The following is a 21,805-nucleotide window of genomic DNA, read 5'->3' as shown; positions in this document are numbered from 1 at the left end:
GTGGATTTAATTTCCTATGTCTCAAAGCTTGATTGGAGTATCAGCCATTTCAGTTTATTTGACTACATATATGATCAAAAGTTTCCACAAATTAAGCACTTATGTAGAGTGAGTTGAATAACATTAAGCACCTTCTGTTTGATTCTACAGTCTAATTCCACTTAATATGATTCGTAGGTTTATAGCATAATGGTATGCTATCACGGTATAGACATTCTAACATACTTGGTGTTTATGATATTTTTTATTTTCTCTACTTCCACTCAGCTCTGAAATAAGGATTACTTTTTATTTGAAGACATCATTCCCACTACCTATCAGGAAAACAGTATTTTTCCTCTAAAGTTGTTTGTTTTTTTATGAGATCTGCAAATGTTTTTGTTTCTTTGAATTATTTCTTCCTAAAGCTAAATTTTCAGTATTTAGCAAGCCATGCATTCAGTTCTAATCTTAAAATCTGTTATCCTTACTTTTAAATGTGGTGACTGGCTAGTTCTTTTGTAGAGGGGTGCACTTAACAATTGTAAAACCTGTGACTGCTTTTGTCAAAACTTTTATTAAAAATCTTTAATGTATCAGTTCGAGCATCAGACAAACGGATAGCTTGTGATGAAGAATTCTCAGATTCTGAGGACGAAGGAGAGGGAGGTCGTAGAAATGTGGCTGATCATAAGAAAGGAGCAAAGAAAGCTAGAATTGAAGAAGACAAGAAGGAAACGGAGGACAAAAAAACAGGTCAGATTTATTTTTTGATTAATTGTAAGTTTTTGAGAGTGAGCTATACTGCAATTTTTATGAGATCCTGAAGTCAATGATGCAAGTATTGGAGGGGGTGAGTGTGCTAAGTAGGTGACTTTTTTTCTTCCCCCCGTGTAAGTAAGCTCTTTTAATTAGAGCTCTCTGAATGCTATTAGTCACATTTGTTTTTATATTACAGGAAACTATCTCTTCTTGACGACATAGGCTTAAAATAGTGAACATTGCACTATGATATAGATTGGGTAAGAGAGAGGACAAAGCGGTTATAGATCCATATGTAGCCTGTGAGCAGAGCTGAAATTCTAAGATAATTTGTAACTACCTGTAACTTTATTTGATGGGAATAAAACACAGAAGAGTCACATTATCTATCCTTAGACCAGTTTCACTATTTTGAAAAGGCTCAGAGAATAGCCTTTGTTCAGAAATTATATGAAGGAAACATAAAAGCTGCAGAGATGGGAAGGGATTTGGGAACTGGGTTGGGAGGAGATAATACTTTCTGCTGTCTTAATTTTTAAAATGCTGTGTCAGTTTGTTGAGAAAATAGATGCTTTAGGGCATTGAATTTGCTACCAGAATGTGTTATTTTTATCTGAGTTTCCAGAGCACTTACACATACCTGGGTCATTTTATTTTATTTAACACATTGTACTATAGCACCTCATTAGGGACTTGATATATATCTCTGCTAGATTGAGCTGCTTATGGCTAGAGAATGCAATGTGCTGAATATCTGTATTCTTGCACTTGGTGCATTTCCTGATGGATACCTGATACCTATATGCAAGTAAAGGTGATGAGCACAGGTTTTAGTTGACCTGTTAATTTTGACCCTGTAGCATGTGGAAAACTGATTCAGAGATACTGGTCCAACATCCTTTTCCTATCATATTGAAGTTATGTGAGTAAGCTGGCTCTCATGTTCTTTTTTACTAGAGAGTTAGGAATCCGTAGCATGTCTGACACATCTAGTTCTGTTCTTGTTCGTGGATTGACTCCTCTATACGCTACTGTTCTCTGTCTACCGTTTTATAATTTTAACTTCCCAATGTATTACAATGATGGCTCCAGTCTACTCTTGTGTACTGATTGACATCCAGAAATTCCAGCTGTGATGGAGGTAAGAAGGACTTAGCTTTAGTTGTAGGATTTTTCTAGTATTTTTTTCTCTTACTGTTAATTTGTCTTGTCTGGTTTTTCTGTTTGTTTGTTTTCCATTTTGGTGTTTCTTCCTGTTTTTAAATCTTTATCTTTTCTGTGCTTTTTCTTCCAAACAGGAAAGTGGGTGCACTATGGTGCTTATCTTTCATTGCTATTTAAGCTAAAAATGAGAGTACTTTTTGATCTGGCTTAATGGCCGGGTGGTGGATTAATCTCATAGTAGTTCCTAAATACTTTTGTTACTGATACGGTAATGAAATTTGGTAATGAAATTCTTCTTATAGGGTCTTGCATTTGTTAAAATTTTGCAGCCTACAAATAAAAGAAGTATTACCATAGAAAACATTTTTAAAAATCTGCAGTTCAAAACCTGAAGTTTAGGAACGTTTCTGTTCTCTACCTCCCTCCTCCATCCCATTTGGCACTTTGAATTATTAAATTTGCACATCCTAAATTAAGCCAGAAGCCTAAACAAATGTCATAGTAACCATATTGCCATGTGTTTGTATTATAATCAGTGCTTCACAACTTTGGTTCATTTGCTTATCTAAAGAAAAAATTTGGTACATTTGGGCTAATTTGTTTCAGTGATCTTGAATAGGTAGTATTGCTCCTCCTGTTTCATAATTTTTTTTTTAATGGTAAAGTTTTGGTACTTATATAGTGAGGGTTAAAAACTAATTGTTAGGGCTTCCCTGGTGGCGCAGTGGTTGAGAGTCTTCCTGACGATGCAGGGGACACGGGTTCGTGCCCCGGTCCAGGAAGATCCCACATGCCACGGAGTGGCTGGGCCCGTGAGCCATGGCCGCTGAGCCTGCACGTCCGGAGCCTGTGCTCCGCAACGGGAGAGGCCACAACAGTGAGAGGCCTGCATACCACAAAACAAACAAACAAAAAAAACTAATGGTTACATAAGTAATAGAATTTACCCTCTGTTTTGTCTGTGGCCTCATCTAATTCTGTCCCCTTCTCACAGTACTCCAGCCACATTGGTCTTTCAGTTCTTCCTTCCAGCCTAATTCCTTCTTGCCTCAGAGTCCTTTTAAGTTTTCCCTCTGTTCAAGATACTTCTCCCTGTTTCCCACCCAAAAACTATTCGTTCTTCAGAATGTCTCTCAAACATCACTTCTTCATCGTAGGCTTTCCTAATCTCCCACAGTGCTATGCTCACGTCTGTAGGCTGGACTTCTTCACAGCACATATCCTGGCTGTAGTGCTGTGATCCTATAGAAGAAAACTTCCCAAAGGCAGGACTACAGTGTTATATTGACACCTTGAACCTCTGTCACTTAGTACAGCACCTAACACAAAGCTTATTTAGTTACTGATTTCATGAATAGTAAGATTGTATATGGCAGTTTTTTATATTTTAAGTAAGATATATTTTAAAATAAAATGTATACACTTTATATTTCAAAGTAGGTGTTAATCTTTTCCCAATTTTTGTTTTTAGATGTTAAAGAAGAAGATAAGTCCAAGGACAACAGTGGTGAAAAAACAGATACCAAAGGGTAAACTATATTCTTTATCTAGTAATTTTCATATACTATAAAAATAATGAGCACATACTGGGGTTGGGGTGGGTGTACATGTGTTCTTTTGAGAAGTACTGAACTGAACCTGGAATATCAGTAAGTTGTTGTGAGATGCTCTGAATTTTAGTCTGTAATGGTGCATAAGACAGTATATCTTAACTATTAGTTTATATGTCATCTACTTTCTCATTTTCCATTTATGTAGCTTGCTTTTAAAGAATTACAAAGACTGGTAATAATCAGTATTATAGCTGAATATAGATCAGTTTATATTCTTGAACATAATTTATCTGAGCCTTGTTTTGCTATTAACTTTTTTTTATAATTTATTTATTTTTGGCTGCGTTGGGTCTTCATTGCTGCTCACGGGTTTTCTCTAGTTGGGGCGAGCGGGGGCTACTCTTCGTTGCGGTGCGCGGGCTTCTCATTGCGGTGGCTTGTCTTGTTGCAGAGCATGGGCTCCAGGTGCGCGGACTCAGTAGTTGTGGCTCGTGGGCTCTAGAGCACAGGCTCAGTAGTCGTGGTGCACAGGCTTAGTTGCTCCGTGGCATGTGGTATCTTCCAACACCAGGGCTCAAACCCGTGTCCCCTGCATTGGCAGGTGGATTCTTAACCATTGTGCCACCAGGGAAGCCCGCTGTTAACTTTTATATAGGCACTCGTGGTCTTTCATGGTGCTCTTATTTCTGCATACATGATTTTTTAGTGTTGTGAGACAGGTAAATTTAAGAAGCACTGGGCTAGCATAACATAATTTGTTTTTTAAACCGTACATAATTTTTTTAAAAACCATAGTTGAGGTGTTTATTGTTGGAAAGCATGTAAAAAGCTTGGCCACACATAATTTTGTGCTAGCCTTCATAGGATGACTTGGAATAGATTGTAGAACCACTAGAAAGATCAAGGCAGTCAGTACTCCAAAAACACTCAAGGCACTATCAGCTTAACGTGTTTCTTGGTACGAGCCAAGAATGAAGACTCAATGAAGACTGATCCATTGGTCGGTGCATTTAAGTGGTGATTGTGCTGTTTTTAATATTTCATGTTGCCTCTTTTAACAGAGCCAAATCAGAACAGCTCAGCAACCCTTGAATTTGAGAGTCTCATCACTTTCAGTGAGGAAATATTGGGAAGAAAAATGTTTTCTTTTTGAAGACTTCTGGCTTCATTTTATACTACTTTGGCATGGACTGTATTTATTTTCAAAATGGCTTTTTTCGGTTTTGTTTTTCTTGGCAAGTTTTATTGTGAGTTTTCTAATTATGAAGCAAAATTTCTTTTCTCCACCATGCTTTATGTGATAGTATTTAAAACTGATGTGTTATTATGTCAAAAAACTGCTCTATTAAAGAAGTAATTGGCCGTTCTGAGCTGATTTTTCCATCTTTTGTAATTATCTTTATTAAAAAATTGTACTTGGATTGTCTTTTGTCTGTTTATTACATCATGGAGTCTTTTTTCATAGGCTAATGACATGACTGTTTCTGTAGAAATAGAATACACTAGAGGTGGAAGATACTGATTTGCAACTTCAAAGACATCCATAAACTATTTCTTGAGGAAATTACTGTATTTACAGTAATTATTATTTCTTAATGTAATAGGAGTTCTTCAGTCTTGTCCTCTATAGGTTAACCAGTCAATGTTGGTGAAGATTGATATCTCATTATCATAATTTATCTCTGAAATTAATGATATAAGCTATGCAATTGAGATATAGGAATTATCTTTGAGCTGAACCAAAGATTCTCAAAAACTGGAAATGGAGATTCTGAGTTGAAAGAAGAAATCCATAATCAGAAAAGGAAACTATAGCTTCCATACTGAGCTACATGTGACTCTTTTGCCAACCCCCACAATAAACCAAGTAGACAAGAAATTGTATGGTTGTGTTTTACCAGAACTTTCCTGTGTTTATATTAAGGCTAAAATAAAACCTGCTGTTTAGACAAAACCTGGTTCTTGTACTGCATTTACATGGTATCCAGGTTCCACAATTGCACCCAGGTTTCCAAATCAAGGAAATCAACACTTAAAAGTCATTTATGGTTCAATTTATTGAGTGTCTACCCATTAAGGCTTTGAGTATGCATCTGAACATAAAGGGGAAAATGCCTGCTCCTATAGCTTACATTCTAGCGGTAGAGAGCAGACAAATGGGGTAATTTCTACTAAAATATGCAAAGGAGAAAGTAAAACATTTCAGAAACTTGCCAAAATCAGTGAAATCTCTCTTTTCACAAAGCCCAAATTGATTATTTTGAGATAAAAATTATAGAATGCTAGACAACAGATCAGTCAAAAATGTTTCCTAAAAGCCTGTGTTAAGAAATACTTCAGACATTCACAAAAGCACCTGGACTTTTGTAATGAGCAGCCATGCTCCCACCTGTATTTAACAGATGTTTCACTTTAGCCATATTTGGTTCAAGCGTTTTCTTTTTTCTTTAAATAAACTACACAGAAGTAGAAGCTCTCCTTACCACTTTGCCATTTAATTTCCCTCCCACTCTTCAGAAGTAACCATATCTTATCCATGTTTTCACTCTTGCTGCATATCTGTCAGCATATAAACCCTTATGACATTAGGAATTATGGAATTCAGTCTTTCGTTAGTGAAATAGTGACATGCATTTAGTGTTTGAGAAACACAGATGGTATTGCATGTGTACACTTCTGTAACTTGTTTCTTTACATTTTAATTATCTAACCCTGTTTAACAAGTACAGCTCATTTTAACTGCTCTGTATTAATGTTCGATTACAAGGGTATACCAACAATTTGTTTCAATACTGAGGTGAGCCTGCTTGGTCACATTTAGGTTTTGTTTTACTATTTACAAATAGAAGCATTTATATAAAACTGAAGCCTCAAGAGAACAGTATGAAACCAAGTTCAGCCAGGTGACTGGGTACAACATTAATACACAGAAACCAGCAGCTGTTAATATATCTGAACAACAACCAGAAGATCTGTTGGAAAAAGGAAGATCCCATTTACAAGAGCAATAACAAAAATTTCTAGAAATAGAAGTGCAAAGAAGCTACTGTTCTGGTATATAGTGAAAAAGATTGTAATACAGGATGTATAAATACCCTAATACATTTGGAAATTAATATTGGATAAAAATATTTCAAGATGATGAGGGAAGAGAGATTATTCCTTAAGTGATACTAGGATAATGGGTAGCCAAATGGGAAAAACAGTTTTATGCCCTCCATCAGAAGAATCAGATTAGTTGGAAAGGGAAAATGAAACTAAGTACTAGAAACCATAAGGGACTTTTGAGAAAGTACTAGGCCTTTCTAATATGACACTGAACCCAAACTGTAAACGAAATGATATTTAAAAGATTCTGTAGGCTAGCAACTTCTAATTGAGAAAAATGACAATTGGGGTGGGCAGCGTGCAGAATTGCAACATTACAGTTCAAGAGGCTAATATCTAAAGGTTTTTTTTTTAAGGCATGAAGGATGTGGAGAGTTAGCTGGGAAAAAATGCAAATAATTCTACAGTATGAAAAGATTTTTAACCTTAATTTAGGAAATGCAAGTTAAAAGCTATGAAGATACTTCTAAATTTTTTAACCTAAATTTTAAACCTATCACGTTATACAGAATAGCTGTTGGCAAAAGTTTAAGGAAGTTGTGTTTTGCAGTAGGTTGTATAAGTCAGTATAACCTCTTGAGCTTAATTTGACATTCTATATATATAAAAATCAAATAATCTGATTTAAAATGCCATTTTGGAAAATTTAATATACTTATGTGCAATATGTCTTTCAGAAGTCTTCATTATGAAACATTGCTTAAAGTAATAAAAGATTAAAATGGCCTAAATATTCAATATAGGATGTGTTGAATGACAAGAAAGAATACTATACAGCCATAACTAACAAGAATGAGAACTATGTACTGTATATATGGAACAAGACACATCATTAAGTGAGAAGAGGAAGACCTGGGACATGTGACATACCTTTTGTGTAAAATGAAAAAAATAGGCAAAATTACTTGATTATACAAATATCTAGGAAAGGTGATCATGAAACTGGTAGTATTGAAGCATTGGCTGCTTTCGTGGGGATTTGAATGCTGGACAATGTGAGTATACAAATTTTTAAAAAAATTTTATTGGAGTATAGTTGATTTACAATGTGTTAGTTTCAGGTGTACAGCAAAGTGATTCATTTATACATATATATCCTTTTCCAGATTCTTTTCCATTATAGGTTATTAGATAATACTGAATATAGTACACTGTGCTGTACAGTAGGACCTTGTTTATTCTATTTTATATATAGTAATGTGTATATGTTAATCCCAAACTCCTAATTCCCCACTATCCCCTTTGGTAACCATAAATTTATCGTCTCTGTGTTTCTGTTTTGTAAATAAGTTCATTTGTATCTTTTTTTTTTAAGATTCCGCATGTAAGTATCATATGATACTTGTCTTTCTCAGTCTGACTTCACTTAGTATGATAATCTCTAGGTCCATCCATGCCACTGCAAATAGAATTATTTCATTCTTATGGTTGAGTAATATTCCATTGTATATATGTACCACATCTTCTTTATCCATTCATCTGTTGATGGATATTTAAGTTACTTCCATGTCTTTGCTATTGTAAATAGTGCTGCAGTGAACATTGGGGTGCATGTATCTTTTTGAATTAGAGTTTTCTCTGGATATATGCCCGGGGGTGGGATTGCAGAATCATATGGTAACTATTTTTAATTTTTGAAGGAACCTCCATACTGTTCTCCGTAGTGGCTGTACCAATTTACATACCCACCAACAGTGTAGGAGTGTTCCCTTTTCTCTACACCCACTCCAGCATTTGTTATTTGTAGACTTTTAAGGATGGCCATTTTGATGGGTGTGAGGTGATATCTCATTGTAGTTTTGATTTGCATTCTCTAATAATTAGTGACGTTGAGCATTTTTTCATGTGCCTGTTGGCTATCTCTATGTCTTTGGAGAAATGTCTATCTAGATTTTCTGTCCATTTTTTGATTGGGTTGTTTGGTTTTTTTTTTTGATATTGAGCTGTATCAGCTGTTTATATATTTCAGAAATTAATACCTTGTCAGTACTATAATTTGCATATATTTTCTCCCAGTCCATAGGTTGTCTTTTTGTTTTGTTATGGTTTCCTTTACTGTGCAAGAGCTTTTAAGTTTATTTAGTCCCATTTGTTTTTGTTTCCATTATTCTAGAAGGCAGATTCAAAATGATACTGCTGCAATTTATGTGAAAGAGTGTTCTGCCTATGTTTTCCTCCAGAAGTTTTATAGTATCCAGTCTTACATTTAGGTCTTTAATCCATTTGGGGTTTATTTTTGTATATGGTGTTAGAGCATGTTGTAATTTCATTTTTTTTACATGTAACTGTCCAGTTTTCCCGCCATCACTTACTGAAGAGACTGTCTTTTCTCCATTGTATATTCTTATCTCCTTTGTCCTAGCTGAGCTTTCAGTCCAGTTCCATTGGTCTATATGTCTGTTTTTGTGCCAGTACCATACTGTTTTGATTGCTGTAGCTTTGTTGTATAGTCTGAAGTCAGGGAGCCTGACTCCTCTGGCTCCATTCTTCTTTCTCAACATTGTTTTGGCTATTTGGGGTCTTTAATGTTTCCATACAAAATTTAAAGTTATTTATTCTAGTTCTGTGAAAAATGCCGATGGTAATTTGATAGAGATTGAACTGAATCTGTATATTGCCTTGGGTAGTATGGTCATTTTAACAATATTGATTCTTCCAATCCAAGAGCATGGTATATCTTTCCATCTGTTTGTGTCGTCTTCAATTTCTTTCATCAGTGTCTTATAATTTTCAGAGTGCAGGTCTTTTGCCTCCTTAGGTAGGTTTATTCCTAGGTATTTTATTCTTTTCGATGCAGTGGTAAATGGAATTATTTCCTTAGCGTCTCCTTCTAATATTTCATTGTTAGTGTATAGAAATGCAACAGATTTCTGTATATCAATTTCCTGTCCAGCGACTTTACCAAATTCATTGATGAACTCGAGTAGTTTTCTGGTAGCATCTTTAGGATTTTCTATGTATAGTATCATGTCATCTGCAAACAGTGGCAGTTTTACTTTTCCAATTTGGACTCCTTTTCTTTTCTGATTGCTGTGGTTAGGACTTCCAAAACTATGTTGAATAAAAGTGGTGAGAGTGGGCATCCTTGTCTTGTTCCTGATCTTAGAGGAAATGCTTTCAGCTTTTTCACCATTGAGTATGATGCTAGCTGTGGGTTTGTCATATATGGCCTTTATTATGTTGAGGTATGTCCCCTCTATGCCCACTTTCTGAAGAATTTTTATCAAATGGATGTTGAATTTTATCAAAAGTTTTTTTCTGCATCTATTGACGTTATCATGGGGTTTTTATTCAATTTTTTTAATGTGTAAGTTTTTAATTAAAAATTATGAACAGATCATTTCTAGTCAAACGGATGGAAATTTTATACAACCTTACAACTTCCTTTTCCTTTTCTCAAATTATCTTTTGCAATGACTTGCAGATTCATGTAGTTCAGTGTTGCTGGGACATTAGTGACTATCTTAGTTTCATTTCTTCCCAGGAGAAGGAAGATTTTGCCATGTGGCTAAAAGCCTAACACAAAAAATAAGGTATGTAAGTCATCTGGAATAATCATATGGTCCCGATGAGGGTATAGTAGCTATCAACCATCAGTATCATTTCATTCTTAAAAAATGGCACTTTAAAACTAAGACCTCAATTCAGCAAGGGAGTGGGGGCCAGTCCTTTAACTAAGTTAATGAAGATGCTGTGTTCTCAATTTTTCTCATTTTCCTTGTGGCATGGGTGAAAGCTTCCAAATCCCATTGGTACTATAAGGTAGTTGTACCAAACCTACTAGCATTCCGTCAATAGGAGATTCTTTGTAGTCCTTACATTGAAGTAATTTACCTGCATCTTCTGGTTTCCCTGGTTTCAGTAAAATTACTACTGAAGCTCTTACACCTGGGGTTCATAGCATTTCTTATTTATATTGTGGTATAAAGGACATGGACTTCAGGGTTTTAAGTGAAAACGTCAATTTGTATGCTATCACAAGTAATAAGTTTCAGCAGCTTAAAGATCCTTTTTTCTTCTCCACAATCTTGTGCAAGTTACTAACTTCTCTGTGCCTCAGTTGCTTCTTAATTTAAAATGAGGAAGATGATAATAGTCCTCACCTCATTAAGGTTGTTGTAAGGATTGAGTCAATACACAGTTAATGCTCAGCAAGTGTTAACTACTACTGTTGTTATGTCAGGTAAAGGGAGATAGATGGGGCCAGAATTGTGAGGGAAGTCTTAAATCTTCAAGTGTTATTTAGACATCAGATGAATTGCTTTTGAGCCTTCTGTTGCACTTCGATGCCTACTAGCATCAAACCACTAGGCCATGGTGGATAGAGAAGCAATCTTTGGACAACTGGTTTTAGCAAGGAAGCTATTAACGTTTGGCAAATTTAAGGCGATCTCAATGCTCTTGCTATTTACTCGCGGATAATCTGTCAAGAAAAATGGTTGTGAATGGATTATGGAAAAAATGAAACTATTAAATTGTTATCGGCTATTTACACGCGTAGCAATGTTCATGTGAAGAAATAAATGCTCAGAAGGGTTACAGTATTTAGAAGTTACTCAACAGTAGCTGCATTTCCTCCATCTTACCACAAGATGGCAGATGTTCCATTGTTTAAATTTTTTTTCTACTGTTTGTGCATTTTCTCCTGTAATCACTTGGTGATCCATTTAACAAGCAGAGTAACACTCGTTAACAGGTTCTTCTGCATGCAATATTGGACTCAATACTATTTGAATTAAACTACAATGTGGTTTATTGATTTGGATTTTTCTTTAGGTAGAAAAATTATAACACTGATTCCTGAGCTTTACATCCATAAAACGCAGTAGAGTGTATCTGGTAGTAAATGTTACTTGTGACATGTCTAGTCAAAAGTAGAATAGAAATGAATATTAGAGCCAGAGTAGTTTTCTATTTTGGCTGGGAATGGAATCATTTAAAATACACAATAGAAAAGGAGAATTGAAATTTATTTCTAAGAAATGCATCTCAGGGACTTCCCTGGTGGCGCAGTGGATAAGCCTCCACGCTCCCAGTGCAAGGATTCTGGGTTCGATCCCTGGTCAGGGAACTAGATCCCACATGCATGCCTCAACTAAGAGTTCGCATGCCGCAACTAAGGAGACTGTGTGCTGCAACTAAGGAGCTGGCAAGTCTCAACTAAGGAGGCTGCCTGCTGCAACTAAGACCTGGTGCAAACAAATAAATATTTTTAAAAAAAAAAAGAAATGCATCTCAGTAGAGTCAAGTTCATATGCAGGGACATTGGACTCTTGTTCCACATCTTCTGTTACTAAACTATGTACCTAACCTCTTTGATCTTTGAAATTATGAAACTTTGCAGAGTTGTGATTAGGATTACTAGTAAGTGCTGGTGGAATAAATTATAAAGGAGAGCTGAGTCCTTCCTTGATTAAATTGTTATTTGCTCTTTATTTAATTTACGAATGTTTAAAGGTTGAGGAAATATGTACAAATTAATTATTTCTAAAATAACGTGAATAATGAAATTCCAAATCAGTCAGTGTTTTGCCAGGTCCACCTTGTAACCAATGGTATGTGTTCAGGAGTGAGTTCAACAAAGTAATGAGTGAAATCTAGGACTCTAGTCTCTCTTGAGTTATGAATTTTGGTTCTATTGATAAAGCAGAAGTTTCTAGCTTCTCTCATGTATCCTTTAACTAATTAGCTTTTTTTGTTTCTTCAGAAATCAACATTTCAAGGGTGACCGCCAATAACGTGGCGTATACTTAATTGCCTGATGTGCAGGTAAAACTTTTCAATAAACAGGCAAATACAGAGAAGCAGTTCCTAAGTTAAAAGAGAAAATGTTCTCAAAATTGCTTCTGCTTAATAAATACCAACAAAAGGTCATTGGGTTCCGGCAACTAATAAACTGAATGTTTGACTTAAGAGACAAGAGTTTCTCCTTTTGCCTTTTTTAATTGCACTTTTGCTGTGTCCCTAGGTGAGAAAAGCACTTCAAAAATGTCCTTATTCTGTAGTCTAGCAGGCAAATTCAAACTTGGGTTGTCTTTGATTAGATTCTAGGTGGGATTGAGCTGCTTAAGGGCACTCTTGTGTGCTCCTGTGGTGGATAACAGCCTTCCAGGTACAAGAACTGGAGAGCTACATCTCATCAGCCTTGCAGAAGTTATACTCTTAAATGGGCTGAATTCGAATTTCCATAGGATCTACCTGAAGTGGACATACAGTAATTTCCAGGAAAATATTTTCTCTACAATCCAAAGTCCGAACTATTACTAGCTATCATCCTCCCCATCAGTCAATTGCAAATAAATTTTCTTTTGGTGAATTAAAAAAAGAAAATATTATTTTTAGACATATTTACTTGTATAGTTAATGTTTACATGTACTAGGCTTAGGTGCAATTTCTGTGCTATTCCCTTTTTTTTTTTTTTTTTTGAGGTACGCGGGCCTCTCACTGCTGTGGCCCCTCCCATTGCGGAGCACAGGCTCCGGACGCGCAGGCTCAGCGGCCATGGCTCACGGGCCCAGCCACTCCGCGGCATGTGGGATCTTCCCGGACCGGGGCACGAACCCGTGTCCCCTGCATCGTCAGGCAGACTCTCAACCACTGCGCCACCAGGGAAGCCCCCAGTGTGGTATTCCGTTTTGATGGTGAGTACGTTTTTAAAATCAGTCTGAAAACCAAATTAACATATGACATCTCTTTAAGTAAATGGTAAAGCATTGGGATTCCTTAATTTAATGACACTCAGTGCCGTCCTATTTCTAGAGTTAGACAGAAAACTCTGTAAGTTCATTTTATTTCAGATCTGTTTATTACTATGGTGGGCAATAAATCTGATTTCCCAGATATGCACCACAGATCCTAAAAGTGATTTAAGGGTAAACAGCCTCATCTTTAGCTTTTTTGTGCTTCTTACTTGGCCTGCTCAAAACTCCATCATCACTTAGAGCAGCAACAGGTAAACAGCAGTGCACTGGAAATCATAAATATGGAGTTAGCCTTTATATTATATAGCTTTGCTTTGACCAAGTCATTTAAATCTCTATGCCTCAGTTTACTAATCTGTAAAACTGGTCAGGTAACAGCTGACAAATAACCATGCTTTTCCACCACTTTTCTTTTGCCTGTGGCAGATATCATAAATTGATCATTGTTTTCTGATCTTAAAATTCTTCTCAACCCAGATAGCCATTATAGTTAATCAGAGTTGGCGTTAAAGATGAAATGCTTTTGCCATCCCTGTGTTGAAAGATCTTTCAAGTCCAAAATTAACAGTATGCCTTTATGTCTTTTTGCGTAATAGGTATGCAATATATTTCTTGGTTGTTGAATATACTTACTAGAAATTCTTTTTTTTAATCTTTCCCTCCTATCTAAACATTTACCCATAGAGGTTCATTTTTAAAATTTTACACCAGTTCATTATACCAAAAATTTCTATTGGAAAAATATCATAAAGGTCACAGAGACCAAAGATTCCCCGTGCCAGAGTCTAATCAGGAGAGAAAAACCACAGTGTAATTTGCACATGACAAGTTTAATATAATCATTAATTATAACAGGATTGGAGTAATGAGGGACTGCTTAGTGAAAAATAAAGAGAGTGCTAAAAACAAAACAAAACAAAACAAAAAACCCAACCAAAAAAACAGCAATAAATAACAGATACAAGGAGAGTCCACTACCCCTAGGGCTGAGAGAGCGTGTCCAAAGAGCCCACCACCCCAACCCAAGACTGAGATCCAGACTCTGGAGGGGAAACGTGCATGGCTCTCAGGGTAGCAAAGAAGTCACCGGGGATTGTCTGGGTGGAAACCCACTCTGCAACACCTGCCGGAAATTCTCCCTCGAAGGTGCTAGGGAGATGCTGCTGACCGTTGTGTGATGGGGCCAAGTGCTAGAGAACTGACTGGTGATGCAGGAGCCAGGAGCTGGAGAAGCCATTCACGCTGCAAGGACCTGCTGAGGAGAGCACACCAGAACCAGAGAAGAGAAGCCCCTCCTCCTTTAGCACCCTCTGCTGACAAAGCTTGGTATCGTGCCAGCTGACCAAGCAGAGGTATTTAGAAGAGTCCGCTCTAATATTGCAGTGCAGGCAAAGAAAACTCTATTTGGAACTGAGAGGAAATAAACTCATAACTGGCCTGTTCCTCTTCCCAGAGGACTCTCTGGTGTTAGCTGTTTTGTGCAACGGAGTAGTAAATCATCAACTGTTCTCTCTCTGGGCTCAGGTAGGCTAGACTTGAGTCACTGTTGCCTTGCCCACCTAGAAACAAATCCACTCTTCCTTCCTGCACAACTATCCAAATCTCTCTCAGCCACTATCACTACCACTTGATTTCCTCTTTACTGCTTCTTGAACCTTTGCTAGTAATTGCCTAACACAGATTCCTGTGTCTCTAGGAACATTGAGTATGAGTAAAGGTTAAAATAATGAACCTGTCTAGTCTTGGGGTACGAGTACCAGGAAAATGAGCTTCTTGATTTATGCCATAGGGAACAGAGGGAACTCTATAAACAAAACTTGTTTTAGAACACTTGCTGAAGCCAGGTAACATTGGAGTAATTGTGACTACTTATGCTTAGTAAAGCTATATAAGATAGCATAAAGATCACCACTTACTATCTTTGTGGCCTTTTACAAGTTCCCTAAACTCTCTGAACCTCAGTTTCCTCATTTATAAAATGGGAATAATATCAATTTCAGATACATATAAAGATTAAATGAGATATGAGTTTATCTCTGGTCCTTCTTAAAACCACTAATATATTAAAAAGGAGCAAAAACTAAATCCAGAAGGAGAATGGAAGTGGATATTAAAGCAGAAAAGAAAAATGATTATTTTGGAAAGTTACAGAAAGTGATGATTGGAACCAACTCCTACAAGGGTAAAAGTCAGGAAGCAGTCAGTTCCTTGTCAGAACTCCAGAAAGGCATAGAATGGGAGGCATCACTGAAAGCTGCAGTGCTAATTGGAAATGAAAGTGGGACAATTGGTGGTGTCTTTAAGAGGATCAACTAGATCTCTAAATACCTTTCCCTACCCTGAGAAGCCTGGCAGTCAACCCACTCCTTCTCTCCAGTAGAAGAGCTTTGCCCTCTGCAGAAGATGAACCAGATTGGCTCTGGGCTCAGAGACACAAGACCTGAGGTGACACCCTGAGAAAATGAAAGCCTTCATGCTAAACTGTGAGACCCTACTGTGTCTCAATGTATATTTTTTGTGTTTATAATTCTTGGAGTTCATTGAGCTTCTTAGATTTGTAGATTCATATATTTCATCAAATTTGAAAAGATCAACAAAATTGACAGACTTTTAGCTAGGCTGACTAAGAGAGAGAGAGAATACATAAATAATTAAATCAGCAATGGAAGTGAAGACATTGCTAACAAACTTACAGAAATAACGAGGATTATAAAAGAATAATATGAAGAATTGTGTGCCAGAAATTTAGTAATGTAGATGAAATGGAGAAATTCCTAGAAATACACAAATTATCAAAACTGACTTAAGAAGAAATAGAAGATCTCAATAGACATAACAAGTAATGGGGATTGAATCAGTTAAAAACCAGAAACAAAAACAAAAAAAAAACAACCTCCCAACAAAGAAAAAATGTTCAGGATCAGATGGCTTCACTGGCAAATTCCACCAAACATTTAAAGAAGAATTTATGCCAATACTTCTCAAACTCTTCCAAAAAATAGAAAAGGAACACTTACTATCTCATCCTATGAAGCCAGTCTTTCCCTGATACCAAAGCCAGATGAAGACACAAGAAAAAACTACAGACTAATATATAATAGTGAAATGTTATAGGAATGAAATACTGATACATGCTACAACATCGATGAACCCTGAAACCATTACACTAAGTGAAAGAAGCCTGACACAAGGGGTCCCATATTGTATGATTCCATTTATATAAAATATCAAGAATAGGTAAATTGTTAGCAAGAGAATGCAAATTGGTGGTTGCCAGGGGCTAGGGCAGAGGGGGAATTGGGGAGTATGTGCTAAATGGGTATGAGATTTCATTTTGGAGGTGCTGAAAATGTTTTGGAACTAGATACAAGTGTTGGTTGTACAACACTGTGAATGCACTAAACACCACTGAATTGTTCACTTTAAAATGCTCAATTTTATGTTATGTGAATTTCGCCTCAAAAAAAAATGTGTATGTTTATGTTAGTCTCTCTCCTGAATGATGTATTTACTGTAGGGTTCATAGCACTGGCCCTAAATCTAATCTAATCTACCTTCTAGTCTCATGAAAGAGGCAGGCATAGCAAAGAAGCAGACAATTGATTACTCAGTTACTAACTGATTTTGGTCAGTTAGCTATATAAAAGAGAAGGAGTGGCATGAAGGAAACAGTGAGGAAATTAAGTTAGATCGGGATGTGGGAGAGAGGGGACAATGGGAGAGGGGGCATCGGGAAGGTCTATCTGAGGAAGTGACTTTTCAGCTGGGATCTAAAGAATGAGTAGGAATTAAGTCTAGTGAGGGGTTGGGTATTACAGACTCCAGACAGAAAGGGCACCTTGCCTAGTGTCCTGAGGCAGAAAAGAGCTAGTGCATTTAAGAAATGGAAAGACTAGCCCAGCCCAGGCCCAGTGAGGGCCCTGGGGTGACTTCATTCTGTCCCTTGAGGAGCAGAAGAGGCGCTCATCTCCACGTGATGCCCCTCAGCCTGCTCAGACTCTGCCGCTCCACTTTGAGGCTCCTCAAGGTGTAGGCGCCTGCCTTGGCTCTGCCTTGTCTAATATACAGTTTTTCAGATCATATTTTTTTCAGAAAGAGAAGGTAAAGGAAGGGAAGAGGGAGAGCAAAAGACAAAAACTGGAGTCTTGTCTGCCACTATTAGTGCCTGATTTAAGGCAAGTTATTTAACCTCATTATTCCTTAATTGATTAATTACTTAATTTTTTTGGGGGAAAAAGACATGTCCTGTGGTCAGTAAATTAGAGAAATTGTGTGTTGGTGGACTAGATACTTTCTGATCTTTGAACATCTTTCTCTTTCATTTCCTGTATTCAATCCATTGGACTTTCATTGTTTCTTCCTTCATAATATCTTTCAAATGTGTCTATTTAAAATCACATATTAACATTATATACTAGGCATTTAAAAAACTATAATTTAGTCTTCACAAGAATTATATATGTTAACTTCACATCCATTTTCTAAGTAGAGAAACTGAGGTTTAGAGGGGTCGGGTACCTTGCTTGGGGTCACGGAGCTCATACGTGATTGAGCTTTGGTTCAAACCCAGTCCTTTTTAACTTTGAAGTCTGTGCTTTTCCCAGGAGTTTGTGCTGTTTTCTTTCAATTCTACTGCAGTGACCTTCCTCGTTTTCCCCATGGACAACACCAACAGCTTCCTAGTTTGCCTTCCTTCCCTCCAATCTCCTTCTGCTTCAATCCACACTGTCCCATACTCTACCCTGCAACCAGGTTAATTTATCCTAAACACATATACCCGCAAAATCGAGGTCCCCAAAGCCTTTTGATTGAATCAAAGCAGGGGAGGGAGCTGAGGTTCCAGTAGCTTCACAGAAATTTATCTGTGGGGAAAATTCTTCTGCACCCATTAAAGTTTTCAAAGAAAAAACGATTATAAATTACTAGAAGAAGGTGAGATGGTTAAAACCTTCCAGAGTACTTGAATATGTGCCCTCAGGTCAGGTGGGATCTGGAGAGGCATGGGACGTGCAGAAGAGATGATCCAGTGGTCTGGACATTGCCTGCTCTCTCCTCTGTTCCCCCTTACATGCAAAGGGGAGGTGGGTCCCTCCCTACTGCACAGGAGACCAGGTCTGGGAAACCTACCAACAATCCACGATGGAAACTGGAAAAGGAAACTGATGTTTTGATTCAGCGAATATTTGAAATTATTTCATTCTAAAGAAAAATATCCCAATTAAAGTGCCAAGCATTCAGTATTCACAAACAGAAAACAGATGCAACATGTGTTCAATTTGAAACCGGCTTGGGAATAACTCCCCGAAACTGAATGTGGACATATTTAAACAATATAATTCATAACAGAGCTCTGGAGGGGTTTCTAAGAGGAGACAAAGGAGTACTATACACACATTTAGCTATCCCTAGAGTATGGGCATGTACCAAATGTAATAAATATATGTCCGCTATTTAGCTCTGCAATTTCCACATGTTTTTTAAGTGACTGCATTCCTGATTACATAAGACACTAAAATCTTTTTAGAAATATGTGTAGTGGTAATGTTTTTAGAACCAAATTATAAAAATAATTAACCACTGGAAAATATATATTTTTTCTATTTCTCAAGTTCAATGCTATCCTAAGAAAAAATTTCTGCTTCCTGATTTGGAAAATGAACTTGGAGCCAAGATTTACTTTCTCTTAGAAAGGAAACTTCAATAAAGTTTTCTCATCCTTTATCCTTTTAGGAAAATGAGGTTTATCACTCTTCAGAAAACAAAATTCTCGAAGATTTCTCGCATTCCTTTTGCATAAACATAAAAGTGTTTTTGGAGTGCAGAAATAGGATCATAGTTTTTAAAAAATGGCTATCAGGATGGCTAAATTTTAGCCAATCTTCCATCCAAGTGAATAAAAAAGTTTTAACATGTCCATAAAATACTTCCATGTGTTTCTAACTAGAAAGATGATGGTGGATACCAAATTGTAACATTTTAGAGTCAATACTGTTGTCAGTATTTTGTATGTATTTTTTTTCTTTGTTTCAACAAATGAGAGTTTTAACATTTTGAATGTGTTGTTTTAGCAACAGTTTTCACATTCAAAATAAATTTACATAGAATCTATTCAACAAATATATAGAGTACTCCCTATGTATGAAACATTATACTGTGCTGTTATAAACTTTCCATTTAGATTAAACTTTTATATTGGTTGATTTATGTGTCAATTTTATTGACTGATGTTTTAGAAACAAATTTTCAACCTGATTTTTTTATACTACTTCCTCACTAATGTACTGTGCAATTGACTATGTACCTCTGTAGTCTCAATTAATAAAAAGAGTGTGTTTAATATGGTGTATTTTCATCTAATAAAGTTTAAAATTAACAATCCTATTCAAATGTGGAATAAGATTAAATGTAAGTAAAATTAGAAATATATAGATATAGTACACGGTCTAAGACTGCTGCAATATAAACATATGTGAACATCTAAGATACTAACATAGATTACATCATTGGCCCCAGTTGCCCCTGCCCCACTTTCCCTCCTCCATATCCGAGCACTTTGCTGTGCCTCTTTGCAGTTCTCTCCCACAGTAGGCATACTTCTTTTTTATTTATTTATTTATTTTTTAACATCTTTATTGGGGTATAATTGCTTTACAATGGTGTGTTAGTTTCTGCTTTATAACAAAGTGAATCAGTTATACATATACATATGTTCCCATATGTCTTCCCTCTTGTGTCTCCCTCCCTCCCACCCTCCCTATCCCACCCCTCCAGGCTGTCACAAAGCACTGAGCCAATATCCCTGTGCCATACGGCTGCTTCCCACTAGCTATCTACCTTACTACGTTTGGTAGTGTATATATGTCCATGACTCTCGCCCTGTCACGGCTCACCCTTCTCCCTCCCCATGTCCTCAAGTCCGTTCTCCAGTAGGTCTGCGTCTTTATTCCTGTCTTACCCCTAGGTTCTTCATGACATTTTTTTTCTTAAATTCCATATATATGTGTTAGCATACAGTATTTGTCTTTCTCTTTCTGACTTACTTCACTCTGTATGACAGACTCTAGGTCTATCCACCTCATTACAAATAGCTCAATTTCGTTTCTTTTTATGGCTGAGTAATATTCCATTGTATATATGTGCCACATCTTTATCCGTTCATCCGATGTTGGGCACTTAGGTTGTTTCCATCTCCGGGCTATTGTAAATAGAACTGCATTGAACATTTTGGTACATGACTCTTTTTGAATTTTGGTTTTCTCAGGGTATATGCCCAGTAGTGGGATTGCTGGGTCATATGGTAGTTCTATTTGTAGTTTTTTAAGGAACCTCCATACTGTTCTCCATAGTGGCTGAACCAATTCACATTCCCACCAGCAGTGCAAGAGTGTTCCCTTTTCTCCACACCCTCTCCAGCATTTATTGCTTCTAGATTTTTTTGATGATGGCCATTCTGACTGGTGTGAGATGATATCTCATTGTAGTTTTGATTTGCATTTCTCTAATGATTAATGATGTTGAGCATTCTTTCATGTGTTTGTTGGCAGTCTGTATATCTTCTTTGGAGAAATGTCTATTTAGGTCTTCTGCCCATTTTTGGCTTGGGTTGTTTGCTTTTTTGTTATTGAGCTGCATGAGCTGCTTGTAAATTTTGGAGATTAATCCTTTGTCAGTGGCTTCATTTGCAAATATTTTCTCCCATTCTGAGGGTTGTCTTTTGGTCTTGTTTATGGTTTCCTTTGCTGTGCAAAAGCTTTGAAGTTTCATCATACTTCTTATTGACAGTTATCTAGATTGCATTAATTCTCTACCCTGGGCTTAGTCATTTGGATTTCTTTGGTCAATGGATGAAGCAGCATCAATAGTTTGCTAGCTCCAAGATTAGGGCTCAAAAGATTTTGCATATTTCCATTTTCTCTCTTGTGTTCCTGCCATCCACAAGAAAGATATGCCCAGGGCTAGCCACAGGTGCCAGAAGTAGGAATTTAGGCATGTGGAGGTGAGTCGCCCCAGCTAAAGTACCCTTGTCAAACCCAGCCCAGGGCAGAGCTCCCAGCTCACTTGTACCTGGAGCCCAACTCATACCTGCTGTATTAGTTTCCAGGGCTGTCATAACTAAGTACCACATACCAGGTGGCTTAAACAGAAATTTATTTTCCCACAGTTCTGGAGGTTAGAAGTCTGAAATCAGATGCTGGCAGGGTTGGTTTCTTCCAAGGCCTCTCTTCTGGGGTTGTAGATGGCCGTCTTCACGTTCACGTGGTGTTCTCTATGTGTGTCTATGTCCAAATCGCCTCTTCTTGTTAGGACACCAATCAAATTGGATTCGGGCCCACCATAATGACCTAATTTTAACTTGATTGCTACTTTAAAGGCCCTGTCTCCAAATACAGTCACATTCTGAGGCACTAGGGGTTAGCACTTCAAAATATGAATTTTTGGAGGACACGACTTGGCTCATAACAGCAGCCAAACTCAGCCTAGATCAGGCAGTGCTCAGGTGTCCAACAGACTCACGTGCTGTAATAATAGATCAGCGT

General features: G+C 37.1%; 1 protein-coding gene across 1 annotated transcript in view; it reads left to right on the top strand.

Moving 5' to 3' along the window:
- Window positions 1-4,877, top strand: part of HDAC2 (histone deacetylase 2) — a 31,108-nt gene extending 26,231 nt beyond the window's left edge. Inside the window, exons 12-14 of the mRNA XM_079938632.1 lie at window positions 580-735; window positions 3,377-3,434; window positions 4,520-4,877. Of these exons, the coding sequence (XP_079794758.1) occupies window positions 580-735; window positions 3,377-3,434; window positions 4,520-4,550 (245 nt within the window). The 3' untranslated portion in view covers window positions 4,551-4,877. The remainder of the gene's footprint in view (window positions 1-579; window positions 736-3,376; window positions 3,435-4,519) is intronic.
- The last annotated feature ends 16,928 nt before the right edge of the window (window positions 4,878-21,805 follow it).

This window comes from Stenella coeruleoalba (assembly GCF_951394435.1).
Source record: "Stenella coeruleoalba genome assembly, chromosome: 12".
NCBI lineage: Eukaryota > Metazoa > Chordata > Mammalia > Artiodactyla > Delphinidae > Stenella > Stenella coeruleoalba.
The sequence above is the reverse complement of the archived record's forward strand: the minus strand, read 5'-3'. Positions and strand labels throughout refer to the sequence as shown.